At 39.8% G+C, this 21,063-nt stretch overlaps 1 protein-coding gene across 1 annotated transcript; it reads left to right on the top strand.

The window, feature by feature from the left end:
• Positions 1-17: 17 nt before the first annotated feature.
• Positions 18-17,901, top strand: CRB1 (crumbs cell polarity complex component 1). Its single transcript, XM_053470299.1, has 12 exons — positions 18-69; positions 248-781; positions 3,204-3,399; positions 3,502-3,620; positions 7,308-8,255; positions 9,500-10,044; positions 10,254-10,419; positions 11,884-12,781; positions 12,910-12,954; positions 14,352-14,480; positions 14,737-14,863; positions 17,607-17,901. The coding sequence occupies exons 1-12, from the start codon at positions 18-20 to the stop codon at positions 17,820-17,822; spliced, it is 3,975 nt and encodes a 1,324-aa protein (XP_053326274.1). The 3' UTR covers positions 17,823-17,901.
• Positions 17,902-21,063: the final 3,162 nt, after the last annotated feature.

The raw sequence follows: 21,063 nt of genomic DNA, 5'->3' as shown, positions 1-21,063 counted from the left end.
ATATCCCTTCGTTACTCATGACGTTTAAACTTGCTCATGCTTTAAAGGACAGTTTAATGTTGCAGGGAGGTATTTTAAAACTAATATAATAGAGTTGACAAACACTCACACATATAGCACTGGTCTTCTACGAATATAATACTTCTTAAACTATAAAATCTTGCTAAACTTCTTCTCTTTTTAACATATGTTCCCCTTCCTATGCTTTTGTTACAGTGTTATTTAACGTAATCTCTTCTGTTTGTAGAATCTCTTTGTGGTGGGAACACCACCTACTGCCATTTGCTTCCTTGCAATGAGGACTTGCCTTGCACACCTGAAGGGGGCTGTGGAGACACCGTGAATTCTTGCGACTCCAATCCATGCCCATGGAATGCTACGTGCCAGGTCTCTGTCCTTACCCAAACATATGAGTGCCAATGCCCAGCTGGATATGAAGGGACACACTGCGAAATCCCTATGAAGAGATGCTATAGGAACATTTGCAAATATGGTGGGGAGTGTTATGTTGGTGAAGGAGGACCAACATGCTTTTGTACTATGGGATACAAAGGGACATTGTGTGAGACACCTGAAGATGAGTGTTTGTGGAATCCTTGTAAAAATGGGGCAGTATGCAGAAACAGAGGCAAGGGATATGCATGCTATTGTGTGCCTGGATTCCAGGGACCACTGTGTGACATTGAAGTGGATGAATGTGCCTCGCAGCCATGCCAAAATGGAGCCACGTGCCTGAACCAAATTGGGAGCTACACCTGTGTGTGCCATCCAAAGTATACAGGTAATGCATAGGGGTTAGTTTGTGCGCTCTCTTGCAAATTTCTTACAATTTAATTTAATAACAACCTTACTTTGGTACATTTTGCATGCAAGTGACATCAACATTCAATGAACCTTGGCAGTTTTTTCTGTCCTTTATAAGATATTTTAAGTACCCATAGATCATGTAGTCAGCAAGGTGTTACATATAGAAAATATAGTGGTCCTCCACAGTCCCCCTTAAATATGACGTAACAAAAAACTCTTGAGACTTCCCTGTAAGCTTTTGTTCATGTGTATGTATCTTGTTTTGGACCTACATGGCTGCATCCGAAGCCCCCTTACATTACATAAGCCTTTGTTACACCCTTGAGGAAAATTGGTATGTCAAGTCTCTAGGAAATGGCGTGGTTGCTGCAGATACATACCTGACGCTTGTGTACTCTTAAGTCCATTTTACTGAAGCTGTACATACACTGAAATCATAAATTTCATGTGAGACTTTGTTGGATGGATGCATATACAATAGCATATCAAACAATTGTTTAATTGTTTTCCCAATTTGCACCCTCTTTGAACTTTAATAAATGGCCCTTTAAATTGTTAGTAGAAACACTATTAAAATTTTTCCAAAAACAAAGGAGTACAGGGGCACATGACTAACCTGCTCACAGATCACAAGACGTGTGGCATCCATCTTGTTGCACCCCACTTCCTGCATTCATGCTACTTAGGGAGACAACTAGTCAGGATGGTGGGGCATGGTTGCGGAGTGTACTAGCTAAAATGCCTAGTGACCTCTCCAGAGGCATAAGGCACGTGAGGAGCAATGACAGTCCCCACCACCAAATTGGGATGAGTGATGAGGCCAACATATTAGGCATGAGGCCTGGGAATCCTGCAAGCAGGGCCACCCGACAATGGAGGTGAGTGGGGCAACTGCCCTTTTTTTAAAGCGAAAGAGAGAGAGGGGCGTCGAGTGGTTTTCACTTACCAAGTTGTCAGTACCTGCTTGGCGCCCCTCTCTCTCCTCTGCGAGCCCTCTAGCTCGGTCTCGGTGCCGGCTTGTAATGCTGAGCGCCGGAAGATGACATCATTTCCGGCGCTCAGCATTACAAGCCGGCACCGAGACCGAGCAAGGAAACTCGCTGCAGGACTGCTGAAAGGTAAGTACAAGGGGGGGGTAGGGTAGATAATAGGGAGGGAGAGGAAGGGTAAATAATGGGGGGCGGCAGGGTAGATAATGGGGGGGGTGGCATTTTAAACTTCGCCCCCGGCGGCATTTTGTCTTGGGCTGGCCCTGCCAGCAAGCATACAAGTGGAGAGAAGGGTTCTTGCCCTCCAACTGGGGCAACAAGGCAGGGCTCATGGGGAGGTACTGTATAGGCCTGAGTCACGGGACACCAGTACGCCTCCATGGCAGCGGTCATAAGCACAAATATGTTACAGGGGTACAAATATGTCTATGACTATTTTTCCACAGCAAGATGGGTCAGGGATGATTGTTAGCGTCAGCATACCCCATAGCTTAGTTCAGCTCCTACTGCACTGTGAGTGTCATCCTGTGTTCATTCTTTGGTGAAGGATGTTGTTGGTCTAGGAGCAGGTGTCTAAACTGAGGTAAAGCAAAAAGATTTTAAATTTATGGATGTGTTTACATTATAGTCATGAGACAAGGGTTCAGTTTACAAGCCCATTAGAAGAGTGCAATTGGATCAGAATAAGGTAAAAACACAGGTTCCCTGCACTTTTGACAATGGGTTGTAGGGTTTTCTAGTGTATGCTAGTGTTTGGTGTCAACGGTAACCAGAGAGGAGTGGTGAGCTTTTTGCTTACTAGGATTTATTGCAGGGGTTAGAATATGTGTACGGCGGTCAGTGTTGGCTAAAGCACGACTAGCAATGTCATCATAAAAAGTAGGTATAAATTTACCGCTTCTGGTATGTATCACTGCCAAACCACACACACCAATAAGTATATATGCATAGGTTTGTCAGATTGTTTGGGGACTAAAAGGCAACATTTGGGAGGTACACATTTTTTTGCATAGTTTTCTTTATTACCCCCTCCGATATCTTACCTGCCCTGTCTCACCCTTGCTGTTGTACCCCCTCCTTTTCTAACTGTACCATCATTTACCCCTTTACTTTTCCCCTCGTTAGAATGGACCAAAATAGACAAAAATGAGTCATTGAAGCTTTCAGGGCTTCTTATTCTAGATCTCGTATTCAAAATAGAATCATACGAAAATATGTCATATACTGCCTGGGTTCCCAAAATCTTATGTGATCTTTCTATGTGGGCCCAATAAAAGATACTACCATTGAATGAAGACTCCATCTTCTCTTGGACTAGTATAGCTATATCTCATTTTGTCACTAGAATCAAATTACTAGTTTAGGGTTATTGTTTCAGTCTTATGTCATTCTTTGTCCTTTCTTAAGGAAGAGACTGTGAGTTGGAGTTTAATGAATGTTCATCTGGCCCATGTCTGAATGGAGGCTCATGTCACAACTCTCAGAGCTCTTTTTCGTGCTCATGTCCTTCTGGTTTCTCTGGAGATTTATGTGAACACAATGTAGATGAGTGTAACAGTTCTCCTTGCCTTAATGGTGGACAGTGTTTGGATAAAAACAATGGGTGAGTCTTGTACGTTATACCTTGATGTATTTCCTATGATTGCAAAAGAGTTCTGAGCTATACTTTAGCGTTCATGTTTTAATAATCCATACTGTTTTGCAGATATACATGTAACTGTAGCATGGTGGGGTTTATTGGTTTGCACTGTGAGACCCCTCTACCACAGAATACTGCCACGTGCCTAGAGGGCTCTGGGAATATCACATGTCTCTGCGGGCCAGGTAATGTGTATGTTGTGGCATGTGAAATCATCATTTTCTAGTGAGTCATATGACAAGCTCTACTAGACCTTCTATACAGTATTAGCATACAGACAAAAAACAAACAAAAATCAATGTGTGGTTAGTGTGACAAAGTGTTAAAAAAATATTATAACCTGAAAGGTCGTTGGATGATCCTCATAAAGGGTTAATAATGTAAAAAATAAAAATAATAGCAAATCATAGTGTATACAATTTGACAAAATTATTTCAATTGTATTTGTTTAATATTGCACTCACAAATGGAGCAGATTGGAAGGCTCATCAAAATTATTCCCAAAATTGTGGAACGATCAGCAGCTTTTACCTTAGATAAGGAGATAAAATAAACAAGCTTTAATAGAAATGTAGTATCTTTTATATTATAGTTCTTTATATATCGTAAATGTGTTCATTTAAGAATGAAAGTCCTGAAAAATGTTTGTTTTTTAGACAGTGATTAGTCACGAATTCTGTATTTTTTAACACTTTGTCACACTAAGCACCCATTGAATTTTCGTTTTTTGTCTGTATGCTTATAATATTGGTTTGTTGTGAGGAATTCCACATTGATCTTTGTAGCTGCTAGTGTGCATCTTTTGGCGCTGAGTTTCACAACTCCTTCTTCTATATGTTATTATGGATATCAATGGCTGTGGCAATAATCCGGAATCATACTTAGGTACTATACAGCATAACCATTTAGCTATTCCCCTAGCTAAATTTAGTATATAAAGTAACAAGGAAATTGTTGATATTTTGAAATTGTACTGTTATGAACACTATAATCATGCTGAGGCCTGTACAGTATGAGATTTAGTAGTAAGGGTGTACATAGTTTTTCACACATGGCTTCTGCATTTTGGCTTTATTTTTGTTGAATAAATCATGACACGGTGTAATATGTCATGTGGTGTTGTTCATCTGAGGTTGTATTTACCTAATTTTTAGACCTGCTAAGGAACAAATGATTGTCCTTATGTCCTGATATGTATAGCCATAGAATTCAAAGAAGCTGTACTTTCTTTTTCACATTACTACACACATATTGGATAAGGTCATCCTAAGTGACAGAAGACACATTATTGTAGTTAGTATTGAAAGGGAGGTTATTAGCGATATTACAAAAGGTCTGAAAGGTAAGACATTCCAGGTGGAATAAGCCAAACAGATAATGATTTAAGCAAATTAAAAGAATGGTCAAGAGTATGGCATCTGGCTTTTTAATGTTGATAAATAAACAAATGCAATTGGGTACTGTCCTATCAGTGACAACAGAGGAGTGACTTGGGAATAATTATTTCTGAGGACTTAAAGGTAAGCATTGAAAAAAGCAAGCAGGGTACTGGGTTGTATAGCTGGAGGCAACAACAGCAGAGGTGCATCTGCCACTTTGCAGATCTCATCCTGAGTACTGGGTAAAGTGCTGGAAACCCCACTTGGAGAAGAATATTGGCATTCTTTAGAGAGTCCAAAGGAGGGTAGTAAAATGTGGAATAGCATGCAGAATACAAAATATCAGAAAAGACTAAGGTTAGCCATTATGTAGAGTTTGGGAGATGTTCTAGAAACATAAAACTGTATTCTGGTTTAATCATGGGTGGAGACATTCCATACTAGCAGACTAGATAGCTTTGATAAACCATGATAGAGCATTCTATAGGACAGAGGCAGCCCTTCAGAGGTCTTGTATGAGAGGTAGAGATCATAAGATGAGCAGAGGAACTGAACAGGTGTGAAGTTGGCAATAAGTGGGTAGATGTATTTAGATAACTGCTATGAGCACCTTTATAGATTAGAGTAAAGATTTCAAATTGAACCTTGATGTATACAGGCAGACAGTGTAGTGATTTACAGAGGGAAGAGGTGTCAGATTTCCAATCAAATTATTTTTTACAGGTTAACCTAAATTAAATGTACTAAAAGCAGAAAGATGTACTAGAAGAGCTACCTCCATTTACAATCCTGTTCCCTCTAGGCACAAAAGCCACCAATGGCAACACATTAGAACATACATACATACATACACACATACCTCTCATCCTCCTCATCTGTTTGTGCTGATCACCCTGTGATAGCCCTGCATTGTCGATTACAATAATCGCAATCAGCCAGCAGGGAGAGCAATGGGAGAGCCCATCAGGGTCTAGAAAGCCTCGTACTGGAAGGGAATGCCCAATCTTGTCGTGTGAGGGTCACACAGATTTAAACAGACAACAACAATCTTTGACATTGACTTCATGATGCTGGAGACTCTAACCAGGTGCGTTGCTAGGTCTCCAAAAGCAGATTTGATAACAGTGGAGTCCGCTTTGACTGTGCACATTTATACAGATTTTCCATTCAGGGCTATGAAGTAGTCCCCTGTAGCGACACCACTGGTCCTAACAGAAATCCATACTTTATCAAGTATGTCTAATGAATGACCGCGGCCGGTAGTTCGCGGCTGCGCGGCTGCCGGCGCCCCCTCCAAGTAGGCGCCATAGGCAGGCGGCCCTGAGAATTGTATATATAGGTAGAGGGGGAAGAGAGGGCCGGCAGTCACACACATGATGGGGAAAGAGTGGGATACACTGCTTGTACTTTTAACACACAAGGTGAAGAGTTGTATAATTCTCTATACTGTATTTCATCAATATCATTTTATAAAAGTTTATACAGAAAGAGCCACATCGGTGTAGCGCAGAATCAGAAAGGGGTATGTGATTATATATACTTCTGTTTTTAAATACTCTGTGTTGAAATCCCAAAACCTTGGCCCAAAGTCCATTGCTAATGCATATATATATTTTATGAGGTCACCAGAAGAAGAGCCGTAAGCAGAAACATTTTAACCTAATTTCCCCATGCTGCTTTATTATGAAGATTATCAAGTCATTCTATGTGAATGAGGCACCTTTGCTAGCCCAGTGGCATAACACAGGTCAACATCAGTTGAAAAGAGACGTGAATTACAAATTACTAACATTGCCTGTTGCGTAAGCAGTGATAAGTAGAATTAGACTAAGCCTGTCTTATGGGATTGACGAGAAAGCACCAGGCCACTTCTGTGCAGAAAGGTAATGTAGTACCAGGCTACAGTTATCATGATGTATGGAGACACAGCTAATCATTCATGCAACATACGCTACTAAGAATGATCAGTCCAGTTATATGGTTATACTTGTCTTCAGTTCTCGTAACTGTGGGTAAGAGATATGTTTTATTTGTATACAGCAGACAAGGTTTATTGGGAATCCGGCTGGGAGTTTAATATGAATTTATTTGTGAATGTTGTTGAACTTTAGGTTTAAATTCCAAAAAAATATTTTGAATGTTCCTACTTACCAAACCAATTACAAAAGAATATGCCTTAAACCAGACAGAATGCTTTTTGAATGAGGCTTAGAGAGTCGTAGAGAGCTAAAATATTTGTCTAGCATAAAAAGCTGGGGACAAACCTACATTCTTTCTGGTATGTAAGAAAACAACCAAATTGGCAAACTAAATATAAGTTAGACAAGCAACAACAGATCAATTATGTGGGTGAATTCATATTTGCTTTCATAATGTGTTTCCTTTATGGAAGCCCTTGTGATGTTCCTGTTTTGTAATAGTGCCATGGCTGGTATACAATAATGGTATTTCTGAAACAAGACCAGTTAATGCTGCCATTGCTTCATTTCTCAGGTGTCCACTGTGAAGAAGACATCAACGAGTGTGAAACAAATCCTTGTCAAAATGGAGGCACCTGTGAGAATACCAATGGCAGCTATATCTGTCATTGTGCAGCCAACAAGGACATGACAGGGCAGTACTATGGAGGAAGAGACTGTCAGGAGCTGCTTATTGGCTGTGAAGGGAGCACATGTCATAATGGCGGGTCATGCAACCCATATTTAATAGATGGAAAACACTTGTACAGCTGTCTGTGTCCAGCAGGTTTCACTGATCCAGACTGTCGGACCCAGACTACATTCTCCTTCAATGGCAAAACTGTTCTTCCACTTGGAAATCTAATTTTTCAAAACAAAGACAGTCCTATTTCGAATATATCTCTGAGCTTTCAAACTGTTCAGATCTCAGCTTTGATATTCCACCTGGGAGATAACACTACATTCCTAAGACTTTTTATACAGGATGGTGATATGTTCTTATTTTCATATGTCAATGGTCATCAGAAGACATTCCTTCATTTGTCACATAACATCAGTGATGATCGATGGCATGCAGTGGAAGTAATATTTACAGATATTATAACCCTTAGATTACTAGACACTGCTTGTACTATAAGATGTGCTCAGAGCGTCGCCAACAATATAACGAGTCATTTAACCAGCTTTACATTGGATAATCTGTTCTTTGGAGGAGATACACCAGCAGCTCCTGGGGTGTATAGCTATTTCAGTAATACAGTGTTACATCAGGCTGGATTTGTTGGCTGCATGCGGGATATTAGGGTGGATTCCAGGACAGTTACAGCTGAAGGTCCAATGCTGGACAGTATTGAAGTTGGATGCAAGAGACAGGATCATTGTGAGTATTCTCCATGTCAAAACAGGGGCCAGTGTGTTAACCTATGGCTCGGCTACCACTGTGATTGCTACAGGCCTTACAGAGGGAATAACTGCTCATCAGGTAAGGTCATCATGCATGTTTTGGTCCACATTAGGGCAAAGAGGTTAACCTAAAAGAAAATCTGACCATAGTTATATTTTTAAAAACCCAGAAATATTTGTACCTGTTAAATGTTTTATGTAATATTACATGTACTTAGAAAAACACAACGTTAGGCGCACTTACAATTAGCTGCAGATACAACAAAGTTGGGAACGAATATCATTAAATATTAAGTCCCAATGAAATTAATGGAAATAAAAAATTAAAATGCTCACATATTCCAAGTCAGTGACACAGGGAAGGGAAATCAGATAGCTAGTGGAGGATGAAGTGTATTAAAGGAGAATTGTCCTCAACATAGCTTTTAGAATTATTAGATCTCTTTTTGTAAAACTACCTGTAGCTTGTGCTTGTTTTTTTTTCAGTTGGTGAAATTGCAAAAAGTATTTGCCCCTCCTGATTTCTTCTATTTTTACATATTTCTCACACTTAAATGTTTGAGACCATTAAATAATGGTAATATTAGACAAAATATAACCACAGGAAACACAAAATGCAGTTTTTAAAAGCTATCTAAACCTACCTGGTTGTATGTGGAAAACTAATTAAGACGCACCTTAGTTTTGGGGCTCGAAAATTACACTTCTATGATGCCCAGGTTCCAGGATGAGTGTGATGTTAGCTGTGCTGGAATCTGGGTATGCCTGGGCATGATAGGAGTGTTATTGCTGTTAGCAATCATGTAAATTTACTATAGCAATCACACTCCTATCATGCACAAGCAGCCAATACATGCACATCACTTTCAGCCTCCCTGTGCCCTGCCCCCCCTACTTGCACATCCATGCCATCACACACACATATTCATTAATTCCCCCATTCACGCAGACTCATACACCCGCCAAGGTATGGAAATGAAGAGTAAGTGACATTAAAGTTCACATTAATTTGAATCTTCCATTGTTTTTAAAGGATGGGTTTTCTTCACCTGTGGGATGTACCGACAGGTCCCTAGATATTTTAGGACAGAACATGAAGTTATTCAAAATAAAGGAGCCATTGAATGTCTAAAACATTTTTCCACATAAGATAGGTGAATGAATACAAGATATTTTCACAAATGAAAGATGAACTGAATCTGTGCAATATTAAATAATAATTCTGCTTTCTCATATTCCCATATTATAAAAATGTTGATAAAATGTTTATTAAACAAGTTTACATTTCATAACCATATAATCCAAAATACTTTTTTCATACAGAGTATGAATCTGGAAGATTTGGCCATGGAGATATGGCCTCATATGCTATTTTTCACCTGGGCAATAAACAGACGGATGACATCGACTTATCTGCATTTGTGAGAACACTGCAGCCTTCAGGATTATTGTTCGCTTTGGGAAACGCTACTTCATATGGAATTGTAGTCTCACTTCAAGGTGGTAAATTAGTAGTGAGGAACTCCAATGACATTGTGTTGAAATGCGAACACATCATCAATGATGGCCAATTCCACCTCATTTCTTTAAAAGTGACTCAGAACACCATGGAATGTCTTGTGTCTTCAAGGTCTTTGGTTCGGATTTCAATTGCTGCAACACGGGTTAATGCTTTAAGTGTGCTTTATGTGGGAGGCCTAGAAGATGCCACTGAAACCTTAAAAAGAGAAGGGTACTTTAAGGGCTGTATTCAAGACCTGAGGATAGGCAGCAGAAAACTGGAGTTCTTCCCAGATTCTCAATCTTACATTGTAAATCAAATCCTGCACAATGTGACACAGGGATGCAGTAGTGACAACCTCTGTAAGGTGAGACACCTACTTATTTGAGAATATATGTAAATATGGTGGACAGTGGAACAAGGGTAATACCAGGATGACCCAGTGAAAAGTAGTGAGAAGAGAGAAAGATTTGATAAAGGATAACATAAAAGGGATAAGGGTAATGTGGAAAGAGAGAAACTGCAAATGTTTTTTACATTACCAAGATCAATTATTGATGTGTGTGTTCTCTTTAGTCCAACCCCTGCCAGAATGGAGGTGCTTGTTACCCAGTCTGGGATGATTTTACCTGCACCTGCCCCCCGAATACTACAGGGAAGGCATGTGAGGAGCTGAAGTGGTGTGAGATCATCCAATGCCCTCCTAAAGCTGTGTGCCAGCCTGTGCCTAATGGATTTGAATGTAAGTACCAGGATGTAACATCCATTTAACAAGCAATTGTTTGCTGTTTCAGAAAGAGAACCTGAGTGATATTTCCACTAGACTATATAATATAGCCTGACACTACACCAGTGAATATGCTGCCCTCTCACCATACCGCCAGCAACCGGAGGGCCCAGGAGCTGCTGGTGTTTCAGAATATAAACCACATCAAGCAGTGCATCTCAATCCCCACTCACAAATCCAGATTCATACACCATGTAGATACATCGTAACACCTGAAAGCTGCAGACAGGGTGGTCTCCAGAAGACATTTGTGGTCTTGAGCCAGTGAGGAACTGAGGGCCTAAAGCTCGGGAAGTTTAAAACCATCCAGGGATCTCTTCAAAAAACATTTACTAAGATTTGTAAGTAAAAGTGGAAAGGCAAAGCTATGTATAGGCTCATACCGAATCCTCAAATTTTCACAATTTAATCCCAATATTTTCTTACACGACTCATCCTTCACCTCATTCGTTAAAATCTTATTAATCTCCTTTATATCAAACTTTTCTTTAATGGCATTCATCTTCCTTTTTTTTACTCTACTATAATCTTTTGCTCAAATATTAATTTACTACTACCCCCTGAAGATTGAATCTCATAAAACACAGAGATATTTTCCATTTCTATGGCAACAGTCTTTAAGTGCCTGCTTTTGTGTCAAATTACAAATATTCCTGATAATAATTATTGAAGGAAAGGTTTAAACAGACTCCATTGCCAGACTTCTGAAGCAGTGCCTTAAAATCTGTTCAAGTGAAGCTCTTCGATTTTCCGGGCTAGGCTTAATTCCCCATAACCCCAATAACGACACCACACACCATTGAATATGGATAAGAAAAGGCCACAGCCAATTTTATTTATTGTCACGCCAAAACGTGAAACAATAAACATAGGTGCGTTAACAAGGACAATGACTCAAAACACAAACATGTACACATATATACAATAAACACAATGAACACACCAAGCTTGCCAAGTAATCCAGGTACCATAACCAAATACCACTTAAGGAAGGGACATACCCAGATGCCCCCACCCTGACCTGAGGTTCCCAGCACTGACGGCCAAGAACCTCCCACCAGATGTTACCAACCATTCACTTACCACCACATTAACCCCCTGGATACCTGGCAAACTGCTGCCCCACCGACTGTGACACAGACTGTGACAAAAAGGGAGGGAGGGTGGTACACGCAACCAGGTAAGCTAACCACAAGAATGGTTCCTGAGCCCGGGAAAGCAGCCACTTATATAATCTTCCCCCAACTCCACCCCTGAAATTCCCGCCAAAAAGTCTACCCCTCCTCCGCGCAACAGTCAAGGCCCACTATAGCCCATGCTGGCCCCCCCGTGGGCATCATTCTCTGCATAGTCCCATTATGTGATAATCAAATGTTAGGATTAAAGTGACTGGCAATGTACGTTATTCTCCTTGCACAGGTATCACCAGTGTGGTTTTTAGAGGCACAGGGCATGGAATCCGCTATATGAGTAATGGGAATATTTCGAGGGATCTCACCAACCTGACATTGGGATTCCGCACTGGATGTTCTGAATCAGTGCTGCTACATGCTGAGAGGGAACCAGAAACCATCATGCTTGCTGTTCGAGATTCTCGGCTGGTCTTAAACTTGCAAAGTGGCAACAGCTTGTATGCTGTGACTCTAGCTGGAAAAGAGAAAGTGAGCGACAGTCAATGGCATAATGTCACCATATCCATGACATCGCCAGGATCCCAGTCTTCTAGATGGCAGATGGAAATAGATGGAAAGACAGATGAAATTAGTAATGTTGCCACCGGGAATTTGAACTTCCTCAAAGAACGTATAGATATTTATTTGGGGGCACACAACCAAGGCAAGCTTCAAGATTTTACAGGTTGCCTTGGAACTGTGGTGATTGGAGGATTACATCTACCATACTTTGGAGAAAACGATTACCAATTAAAGAAACCTCAAATAGAGCAGTTTGTTAAGACTTCACCAGGAAGTGTCAGTATTGGTTGCTTGTCTTTAAATCCATGTGCTTCCCATCCTTGTTTAAATGGGGGCAACTGCCAGGATTTTTTAACCCACCCAGTTTGTACTTGTCCAGCTGGTAGGACAGGAAAATTCTGCGAAATGGAAATTGATGAGTGCCTTTCCAACCCATGCTTACATGGCAACTGCACTGATGGAGCTGGGGGCTACACGTGTGAGTGCCAGACTGGTTATACTGGAACTAACTGTGACATCAACATCTGCCATGGTCACATGTGTCCTAGCGGTACTACCTGCGTAGAGGGGCCACTAGGATTCTTCTGCCTTTGTCCAGCTAATGTCACTGGTCCGTACTGCAGGTGAGAAATACAAAGGCGATCCAAAAATATATTCTCCTTTACATCTTCATGCTCATAGTGCTGTGTCTGTCGTCTGGTGGTACTCTCTCTTTATTAACACAACCACTTCATTTTATTGTGCTTCACAGTTTGTTCTCACCCTCTGAAGCATCCCCTCTCAGCTTGGTAAGAATGTATGTATCGCCTACATCTACTCTAATGTGTGTCTACTAGCTTACTAGTTGGTCTCAGAAACTTTAGATGTGCATCCTTTCCTTACCCTGTTTTTGAAAAACATAACAATTGTTTCTCCCTTTTAAAGAATTGTGTCATCTCTACCACACTTTGGTTCTTCCCGATAATATCTCAGGTTAGGTTAGTTTAAGAGATAAAAGTATAATTGAATCTTCTGCTTTAAATGGTCTCCCACTCATATTTTAATGTTCCTTCACATTTATATTTTCATGTGTGGTGAGTAGATATGTACACGGGATTACAATGACTAATTCCACCTCTTTAAAAATCTTAATCATATTTCCGTATTTATGCATGTCTGGTAGGTTGCATGGGTTAGATTATTCTTATCACACTTGGCTACTGTACCTTTGACCTCTTTGCAGCTCCTTATATAATAATAATCTTTAAAGGGGTTTTACATTTGCCTCCTTTAAGGAGGTCTATTTCTAAAGTGTCTATTTGAAAGTTGGGCCAGCTCCATTGCCAGTTGACCATATTTAAAGTCTAATTGACTAAACTCAACACACAGCTTACATCAATTTGAAACGAAAAGCATACCAGCTTTATAGTGAAAAAGTTGAGCTGAGATGAAAATGTAGTTGAAAAAAAAGGTTCAGGTTTGACAAAAACAAGTCAACTCCTCAGGGGCATGTGAGAATAAATCAAACACTCAATAAACAGACAAACTAGGCAGTGCTTGACTGCATCTTTATCAGTGTCCAGTGCATGTTGAATAAACAACAGCTTACTGTTTTACTGAACAGATGAGTTGCTCTTGGTTTTTGATCTACCAAGTACAGGCAATGGCCACCAAGTTGAGTAGGTTACATATGTAACTTTGCTGACAATACAGCCTTTTGTGAATAAACACGTCAGACCGAGCATGGAGCACCATGTGTGAATAAACCCTTACATTGGAGAATTGTTATTTTGGATGTTGTGCCACCTGTTACACAGGTGACGGAGCACGACTAAGGAAGATTGTTGGGGTTTTGAAATTGGAAGTGACTATACCTTATCTGCTGTGTATAAAAATATTAGGGGGATACTACTGTTAAGAAACAGCAATAAAAGTGAATATTGACATACTTAACCTCTGACCCCCTCTGCTCCCAATCCCAATAAATAATAATAAAAAAATTGCATTTAGGAGCAAACCGTTTTGTTTACTACTAATACAATCCTTGACAATCTCCAAGAGTGTGTGGTTTTGATTAATAGTAATCTGATTCATAAAAGTACAATGTGTGCATCTTGCCAGCTGCTGACTCCTTTCTGTTCAGAGTAATGCTGGACAGTCTCGGACTCCCAACAGTATGTCAAATTCACACACGGTTCTCCCCTGTTATTCTAGATATAACAGGCTGCCATCCACATTCTGTGGTAATGAGAAGAAAAACATTACCTGTTATAACTTCAGTAACTGCACAGAGGAAAACGGAGCATTGAGGTGCATCTGCCTCGCAGGGTTTGTTGGACAAAGGTGAGTTACATAAAAACATATTTTTTTTTACAGATATTATTGGACTATACTAGCAGAGCACCTTCTGTTGACACTAAAACGTTGCCATCAGTGCAATAAGCAGACAATAATAAAAAATCTTGGGATGTCTAGTAGTCATCATTAGTATGGTGAGAAGTACAATGTTAGATGTTTCACACAGTAGGAGGAGATATAGCCAGGCACTTCCTCGTTCCCTTTCGTCCTTTTAAATTGTGACTTCTGTTTTTTGTTACAGGTGCGAGGTGGACATTGATGAGTGCGAATCTGATCCATGCATGAATGGAGGATTGTGCCAAAACCTCCCCAATCGCTTTCTGTGCATCTGTGATGTGAACTATGCTGGGGAACAGTGTGAAATTGACGTAAGCGACCTGTCATTCTTCGTGTCAATGCTGCTCTGGCAAAATCTCTTCCAGCTGCTCTCTTACCTGATCCTACGCATGGAGGATGAACCAGCTGTGGAGTGGGGGGAGCAAGAAGACTATGATGGATAGTGAGCTTACCTTGGGCAAATATAATGAAATCCTTTACTGAAACAATAAAAGCTGGGCTTTTACAGACAGACACTGACACATGTACAGGCAGATATACTGTTTAGTAGACTTGGGCGCTGGCCAACTTTTTTCTTAGTATTCTTAGTATTCCACGAATATTCGCCTGTTCCTGTGTTCTGTTAGGGCGAATGTTCATGTACATTCTTCGTGTTACTTTTTTTTCTTCGGGGTTTTTTTTTTTCGTTTTAGAAGCGGTTAATACGGGGTTAACGTGGTACGCACTACGCAGCAGCTTTGGCGCCAGGATTTTAAAGGTCCGTACAAGCAACTCTATTGGTCGCCGGCAGGGGCCTCCTCTGCCATCAACCAATGAAGTGCAACTGCACTTATGGACCTTAACTGACGGCGAACCTACGGATTTGATGTCACAGATCCAATGACTTGTTAAAGTTGGATGAGGTAGATTGGGACATGTACATTTACGTAAGCTTACGGTGCATTTGTTCCAACAGGATTGAATCTTCTCAGATTAGGTTACCCAGAGTTTCCTCCCTTTTGGGGAACTGACTTTGTGAAGGTGCAGGGCTAGCCTCAGACAGCCTTCAGTGGGTGGGAGTGAAGTGGTAGGTGCAGCCAAATGCCCTGGAGACCAAGGGAAGCGGTGCTTCACTTAGAGACTCTGGGTCAAAGTCAGATAGTTCTACGGTATACCAGTCATTCTTGCTATGCTTTCAGTTCAGCCCTAGACAACAAAATCACCACCTTCTCCCTTCTTCATTGATCACATACACTGCTCTGTGTAGGAACTGATCACACACACACACACATACTGTTTGTGTATATATATAAATAACCTCTGTTTTCCAGCTCTTTCTTTATCCTAGATAGTTTTTTCTCCCTCTTCTTTTATCACCTTCTTCCTGCACATTTTACTCATTAATTCATATTCTTTCTACACTCGTCCAAAACACATTTCTCCAATTTCTTACTCCCACACACTGTTTATTCCAATGGATTTATTCCTGCAGATGACTCTTACTGCCTGACATCATATACCAGTACTCCATAATATCTGACATTACACAAGGGCAGGAGGGAACATCGAGAGAAGTCTTTAGTAAAGTCAGATACCTTAAATTCTAAAAACAATGGTTGAACTTCTGAGGAATCCATCTGATTTACCGGTATATCAACCGCTATCATATTAGTTGTATGTTGATAATATTCTTCAACACAGTTATTATATGTTTCATTTGTGTATGTTTGTCTTGTGGTTTCTATTTTATGTGATCTATTTTACATTAAAATTCATTTCCATTCTTTTGTTTTCTTCATCTTTTTTACCATTACTATTCTGTTCATTACCTCTATCAGAGCTTTACTTCTGGTCACCAGCATCTAATTTCTATTGGGTTCTAACAAAATATAGCCACAGAAGGAGCTTAGAGTGATAATGGAAAATTCTCATATTACCTATTATTTTACATTTGGACATGGAAGATTATCAGGGGATGAAGCTATGGAAGGTATTTTATTAAGTAGTAACTATTGTTAACCTCCAGGGTTCTCATGGTAAATTATTGTATATATTTGTCTTCAAGCACCAAACTTCATAAGGTTTCTTTTTAAGGGTAAGAAAGTTAGATTTAGAATGTTTACTCCTATGAAACCTATACAAGAGCAGCAGGTTAAAATAAAGATTATAATCTCGAAAATGAAATGTAAACACAATGTATCAGTACTTTAAATGTAACATTCAATGAAAACAAGGTACTTACTCATCAAGTAGGTATTTGGGCACATCAAACACCTATATTAAGTGTCAGACTGCCAAAATAAGTTTCTCTAGATTGCTGGAATGTGGTTTATTATTGTTTATCTTCCCAAAATTCAAAGCTCCATTTAAGAGATAATTCCCTTTACATAGGTGTACTCTTAAAATTGTAACAATATGACTTCTTCCGACCAATTAACTGATTTGTTATAATATACGTACACCCGTCCAAGCAATTAACATCTTTTCCACATATGATAAACCCTACACTCAACCCTAGCCTCATACAAAGCCACGTTCTCTGCTTTTAACAGCTGCATTTACCACATATCATTTAACACTAAATGCTCACCAAAGAACCCTCAACCGTTAGGCCAAATTTTAGATGGTCCTCAGGTTTTTTTTGCTTTTTCAGCATCTAGACAAGGTCTCTCCTTCATTATGCAGACTAATCTCACGCTGTTGCCTTTTTGTGGGGTTCCTGCACGCTGGTGCCATATCACTCATTGAGCAGCACACATGAGGACTAGAAGAAGCCTGTATTAGAAGGATTTAACCAGAATAGGACACCATATAATATCCAGCCTTATTCCTGTTCCAGGACAGGTAGACCTTTGTTGGAGGCTGGTAGGTATCGGAGTATGAGAAGGGGACCCCTGAATCTCCTTGGGTCTAGAGGGCCTCTGGGTCTAAATCCATCCATGATTTTAGTATAGTCAACTTGTTGAAAAACTGCTAATATGTGATAATTGAGTCTTAATATGGCAGTTTGGGCTTACTAAAACTAATATTACTATTATATAACCCACGGAACTAATTGTATATTCTTTTTTCCAGCAATCCAATTCCTTGCAACCTGGGGTTTTTACCATTGTGGCCTCTGTGGTCCTGGCACTGTTCTTTGCCACATGTGCTGGAATTTGCATCTTTATTGCAGTGGCCAGTATGAGGTCAAGCCAAGGAACTTACAGCCCAAGCAGGCAGGAGAAGGAAGGGTCCCGCGTGGAGATGTGGAATATTGTTCAGCCGCCTCCTCTGGAGAGACTGATATGAAAGCCTCCAAACTATTTGTGCTTCTGAACTGTCACTGTCCATATTGCTTTTAAGACACTGAATGAGTTAAAGAAAATATTGATGTTTTTCAGTACATATTTTTATTTTTTTACACTTTTTACAACCATGAGTGGGAACAAGTGGAACCCGGCTGTTGTCAGGGCATGTTTCACTATTACTGTGTGGTTCACTCAGCCAAAAGATACTTCTTAAATCCAAAGAATGTGATGGAAGTCAATAATGAAAACAAGTACCGTATTTCCCCATGTATAAGATGCTCCCATGTATAAGACACATCTTAATTTTGAGGCTTGAAATTCGAAAAAAAATTATTACATACAGTTATTGAACTGGCTGCCTGGGCATGATATGAGTGTGATGGATGTTAGCTGCTAGCAATTGTTAGCAATCACACTTCTATCATGCTCAGGCAGTCAGTATATGCACATCACTTTCAGCCTCCCAGTGCCCCCTACACACGCACCCATGCTATCACACACACACAGATATATTCATTCATTTACTCCCCCACCCTTACCTGAACTGCAGATCTTCTGGTCTTCGCAGACTTCAGTGGGGGCCGCTGTTTCCCTCTGCGTTGCTCGAACAGGAATGGAGCGGAGTCATGTGATGTACATTCACGTGACTCCACTGGGTTCCTGTGTCGCCTCGACGGATCAAGAGACGCTGCTGAGCAACACAGAGGTAAGCAGCAGGTCCTCTTTCCGCTAAAAAAAAATCTACCACCACTATATAAGTTTTTAGACCTCAAATTTTTCTAAAAAAGGTGCGTCTTATACATGGGGAAATATAGTATTCTAAAGCATAGCTTTAACTAATTCATATGAAACATATGTGAAACAAAATTGAAAACAATTAATGAAACTCCTATCAGACATATCACTATGGGATAAAGGAAACGGACCATTAGGAAGCCATAGGTGAAACACATGATGTCCAGCACTACTCCTCACTAGCTTGGTCCTGGTATATAGCCTAGATGATAATTCAATATAGGGATATTTGTTTGCTGAATGAAGCAGCTGGGGAATTGAGGGATTGCAAGCTGGATACACATTCTTTAAATTTTTCTTTGTTCCACAGTGAAATGTCTTGGTTTTAATATTTGTTTTAAGTATTGTTTCTTTGTGTTTCACTTACATTTAATGTGAATTATTACATGGATGTATGTGTGCTGAGCTGGTAGGTGAGACAGTGTGCTGGAAACTTACTTGAAGTTTTCTATTGCCACCCTACGTTACTTGTTCCCTCTAAAGCAAAACGGATGCTTGTCTAAAGTGTCTTGTTTTTAGGGTCCCATTAGTCATTTAGCTGTGGCCCAAGAGATTAAACATACACTTTATTTCCTCCCTGTGCCCATTTACACATTTACGCTTTAACTGGAATTTATTTTTATAGCATAAGCCATCAGTGGTGTTTGTGTGTGTGTGTGCGTGTGCATGTGTGTGTGTGTGTGTGTGTGTGTGTGTGTAGTGTTCTGTAAAAGTCCAGTCTTGCACAGTTAGTTGAGGTAGAGCATAGTGTACCTAATGAAAAACTCCCCTGACTACATTAATATAAATATTAATTTATAATATAATGGATCTTTGTGCCTTTCCTAAAGAAGATGGAATTTTGCAATGCTCAGTGTTTAGTACAAGGTGTAAATCAGATCTATGTGTGGTGTCCTTAGTACGCAAATAATATTATAAAAATACATGTCAGAATTCTGACATCTAAATCTCATATGAATTTGACATTTGAAAACATCTGGGTTTTATACAGTATGTTACTATATTATAATAGTATTATTTTTGTTGTGTCCCTGTGAAGGTATCCTTCAGCATATAGTAGGTAGCGTTCAAGTTTTCTAGAATAAAAAAAAGTTAGTTATTGCATTACGTCACTGGAGGCGTTATTGCCCTAAACCTAACTTTTTTAGCAGTGGGCCAGTGAAAATACTCTAAGGGTGCCACAAATTATTACCAAAAGTGGTGTTCTTCCCACCTCGATACGCCTTACCTTGCGAGAGATGTGTTAGTCCCCAAGGAGGAGGTATGTTGTTTCTTCCTCCAAATGCTTAATTACTTTCATATGCATTTATTATTGTTGAACCTAGAAACTGAGCAGGGTTGGTTTCTTCTTCTAGGGGAGTGGCTTAGTGAGTGGGTGGAGCTAGCCCTGCATTGAGGCAAGACAAGCTGCACATAGAGGCAAGATCAGCCAAGAAAACTTTAAAGGGGTGGGGAGAGGGTGTGGCCAAATTAAGCTCCTCTGCCCGCTGATGGAGGAACTGACTCTGACCTGGAGAACTCCCAGTTGTGTTTAATTCATTTTTAACATAATTCTTTATAATCACAATGAGATAAGTTTGTTAAAGTGATTATTGGTCTTATGAAGACCTTGCTTCCTTTAAGAGAGTCTTCTTGCTGTCAAACGAGAATTTGATGTTTTTTCCTTCTGTAAATACTCAAATGTTAAAATACAGCACCTTCTGCTTCAGCTGCCTGACCCCATGAAGAGCATCCCATCTCTGTTGAAGCCTTTGATTCCAAACCTTTTGTAGAGCATTATTATGCAAATGACCTTACATTATAAAACCAGATCACTCATCTTAAATACACCCAAATCTTCCAAAAAGCATATGTTTATGTATAAATGTAATATCACATTTTTAAAGGTACCCTTCTTTTCTTGGAAGCCATATGCCCATTCCATGCATGCCTAAATTCCGTTGCTATATTCATTTGCTATATGTTCACTGGATGATATACCAGAAAATAAAGCAAAAACGGGCATTTTATTGCAAAACAGATGGCAAAGCACTGCTTGTTTATCTCTACTACAAAAAGGCTACACACAACCTGTAAAAAACAAGTAAAACTGCATACTACTAATGTATCTGGTCTTAATTAATAGCAATCAGCTATATTCGGTGTAGAATGTTACCATTAAGGACACATTTTCTGTATGTGTGTCATTCCCAACCACCATATAGACAAATCCTTGGCAAAATAAGTTACCAAGAAACCCAAAACAGAGCTTTTTCTAATTGCACTTCAGGTGATATCAGAGTCTACTCATGTAGACATACAAAAAAGTACCAAATAATACCGAAATAATGCATGGTAGAAGAAAAAAATCAAACTGAACATTTTAAATGTTTTACCAATTATTATTGTTATCAAGCAATACATTTTGGTGTCTTAACCTGATGGGGCACATAATCAACTTGGCTGGT

The sequence above is a fragment of the Spea bombifrons genome, chromosome 6, assembly GCF_027358695.1.
Source record: "Spea bombifrons isolate aSpeBom1 chromosome 6, aSpeBom1.2.pri, whole genome shotgun sequence".
NCBI lineage: Eukaryota > Metazoa > Chordata > Amphibia > Anura > Pelobatidae > Spea > Spea bombifrons.
Note: the sequence above shows the minus strand (reverse complement) of the source record. Positions and strands in the feature narration are given on the sequence as shown.

Bases quoted from the DNA above. Each gene is read 5' to 3' on its own strand.
- CRB1 (XM_053470299.1), top strand. From the start codon at position 18: ATGACGTTTAAACTTGCTCATGCTTTAAAGGACAGTTTAATGTTGCAG. The intron at 3,621-7,307 runs GTAATGTGTATG...TTCATTTCTCAG, and splicing joins CACATGTCTCTGCGGGCCAG to GTGTCCACTGTGAAGAAGAC. The intron at 12,782-12,909 runs GTGAGAAATACA...TGTGCTTCACAG, and splicing joins GTCACTGGTCCGTACTGCAG to TTTGTTCTCACCCTCTGAAG.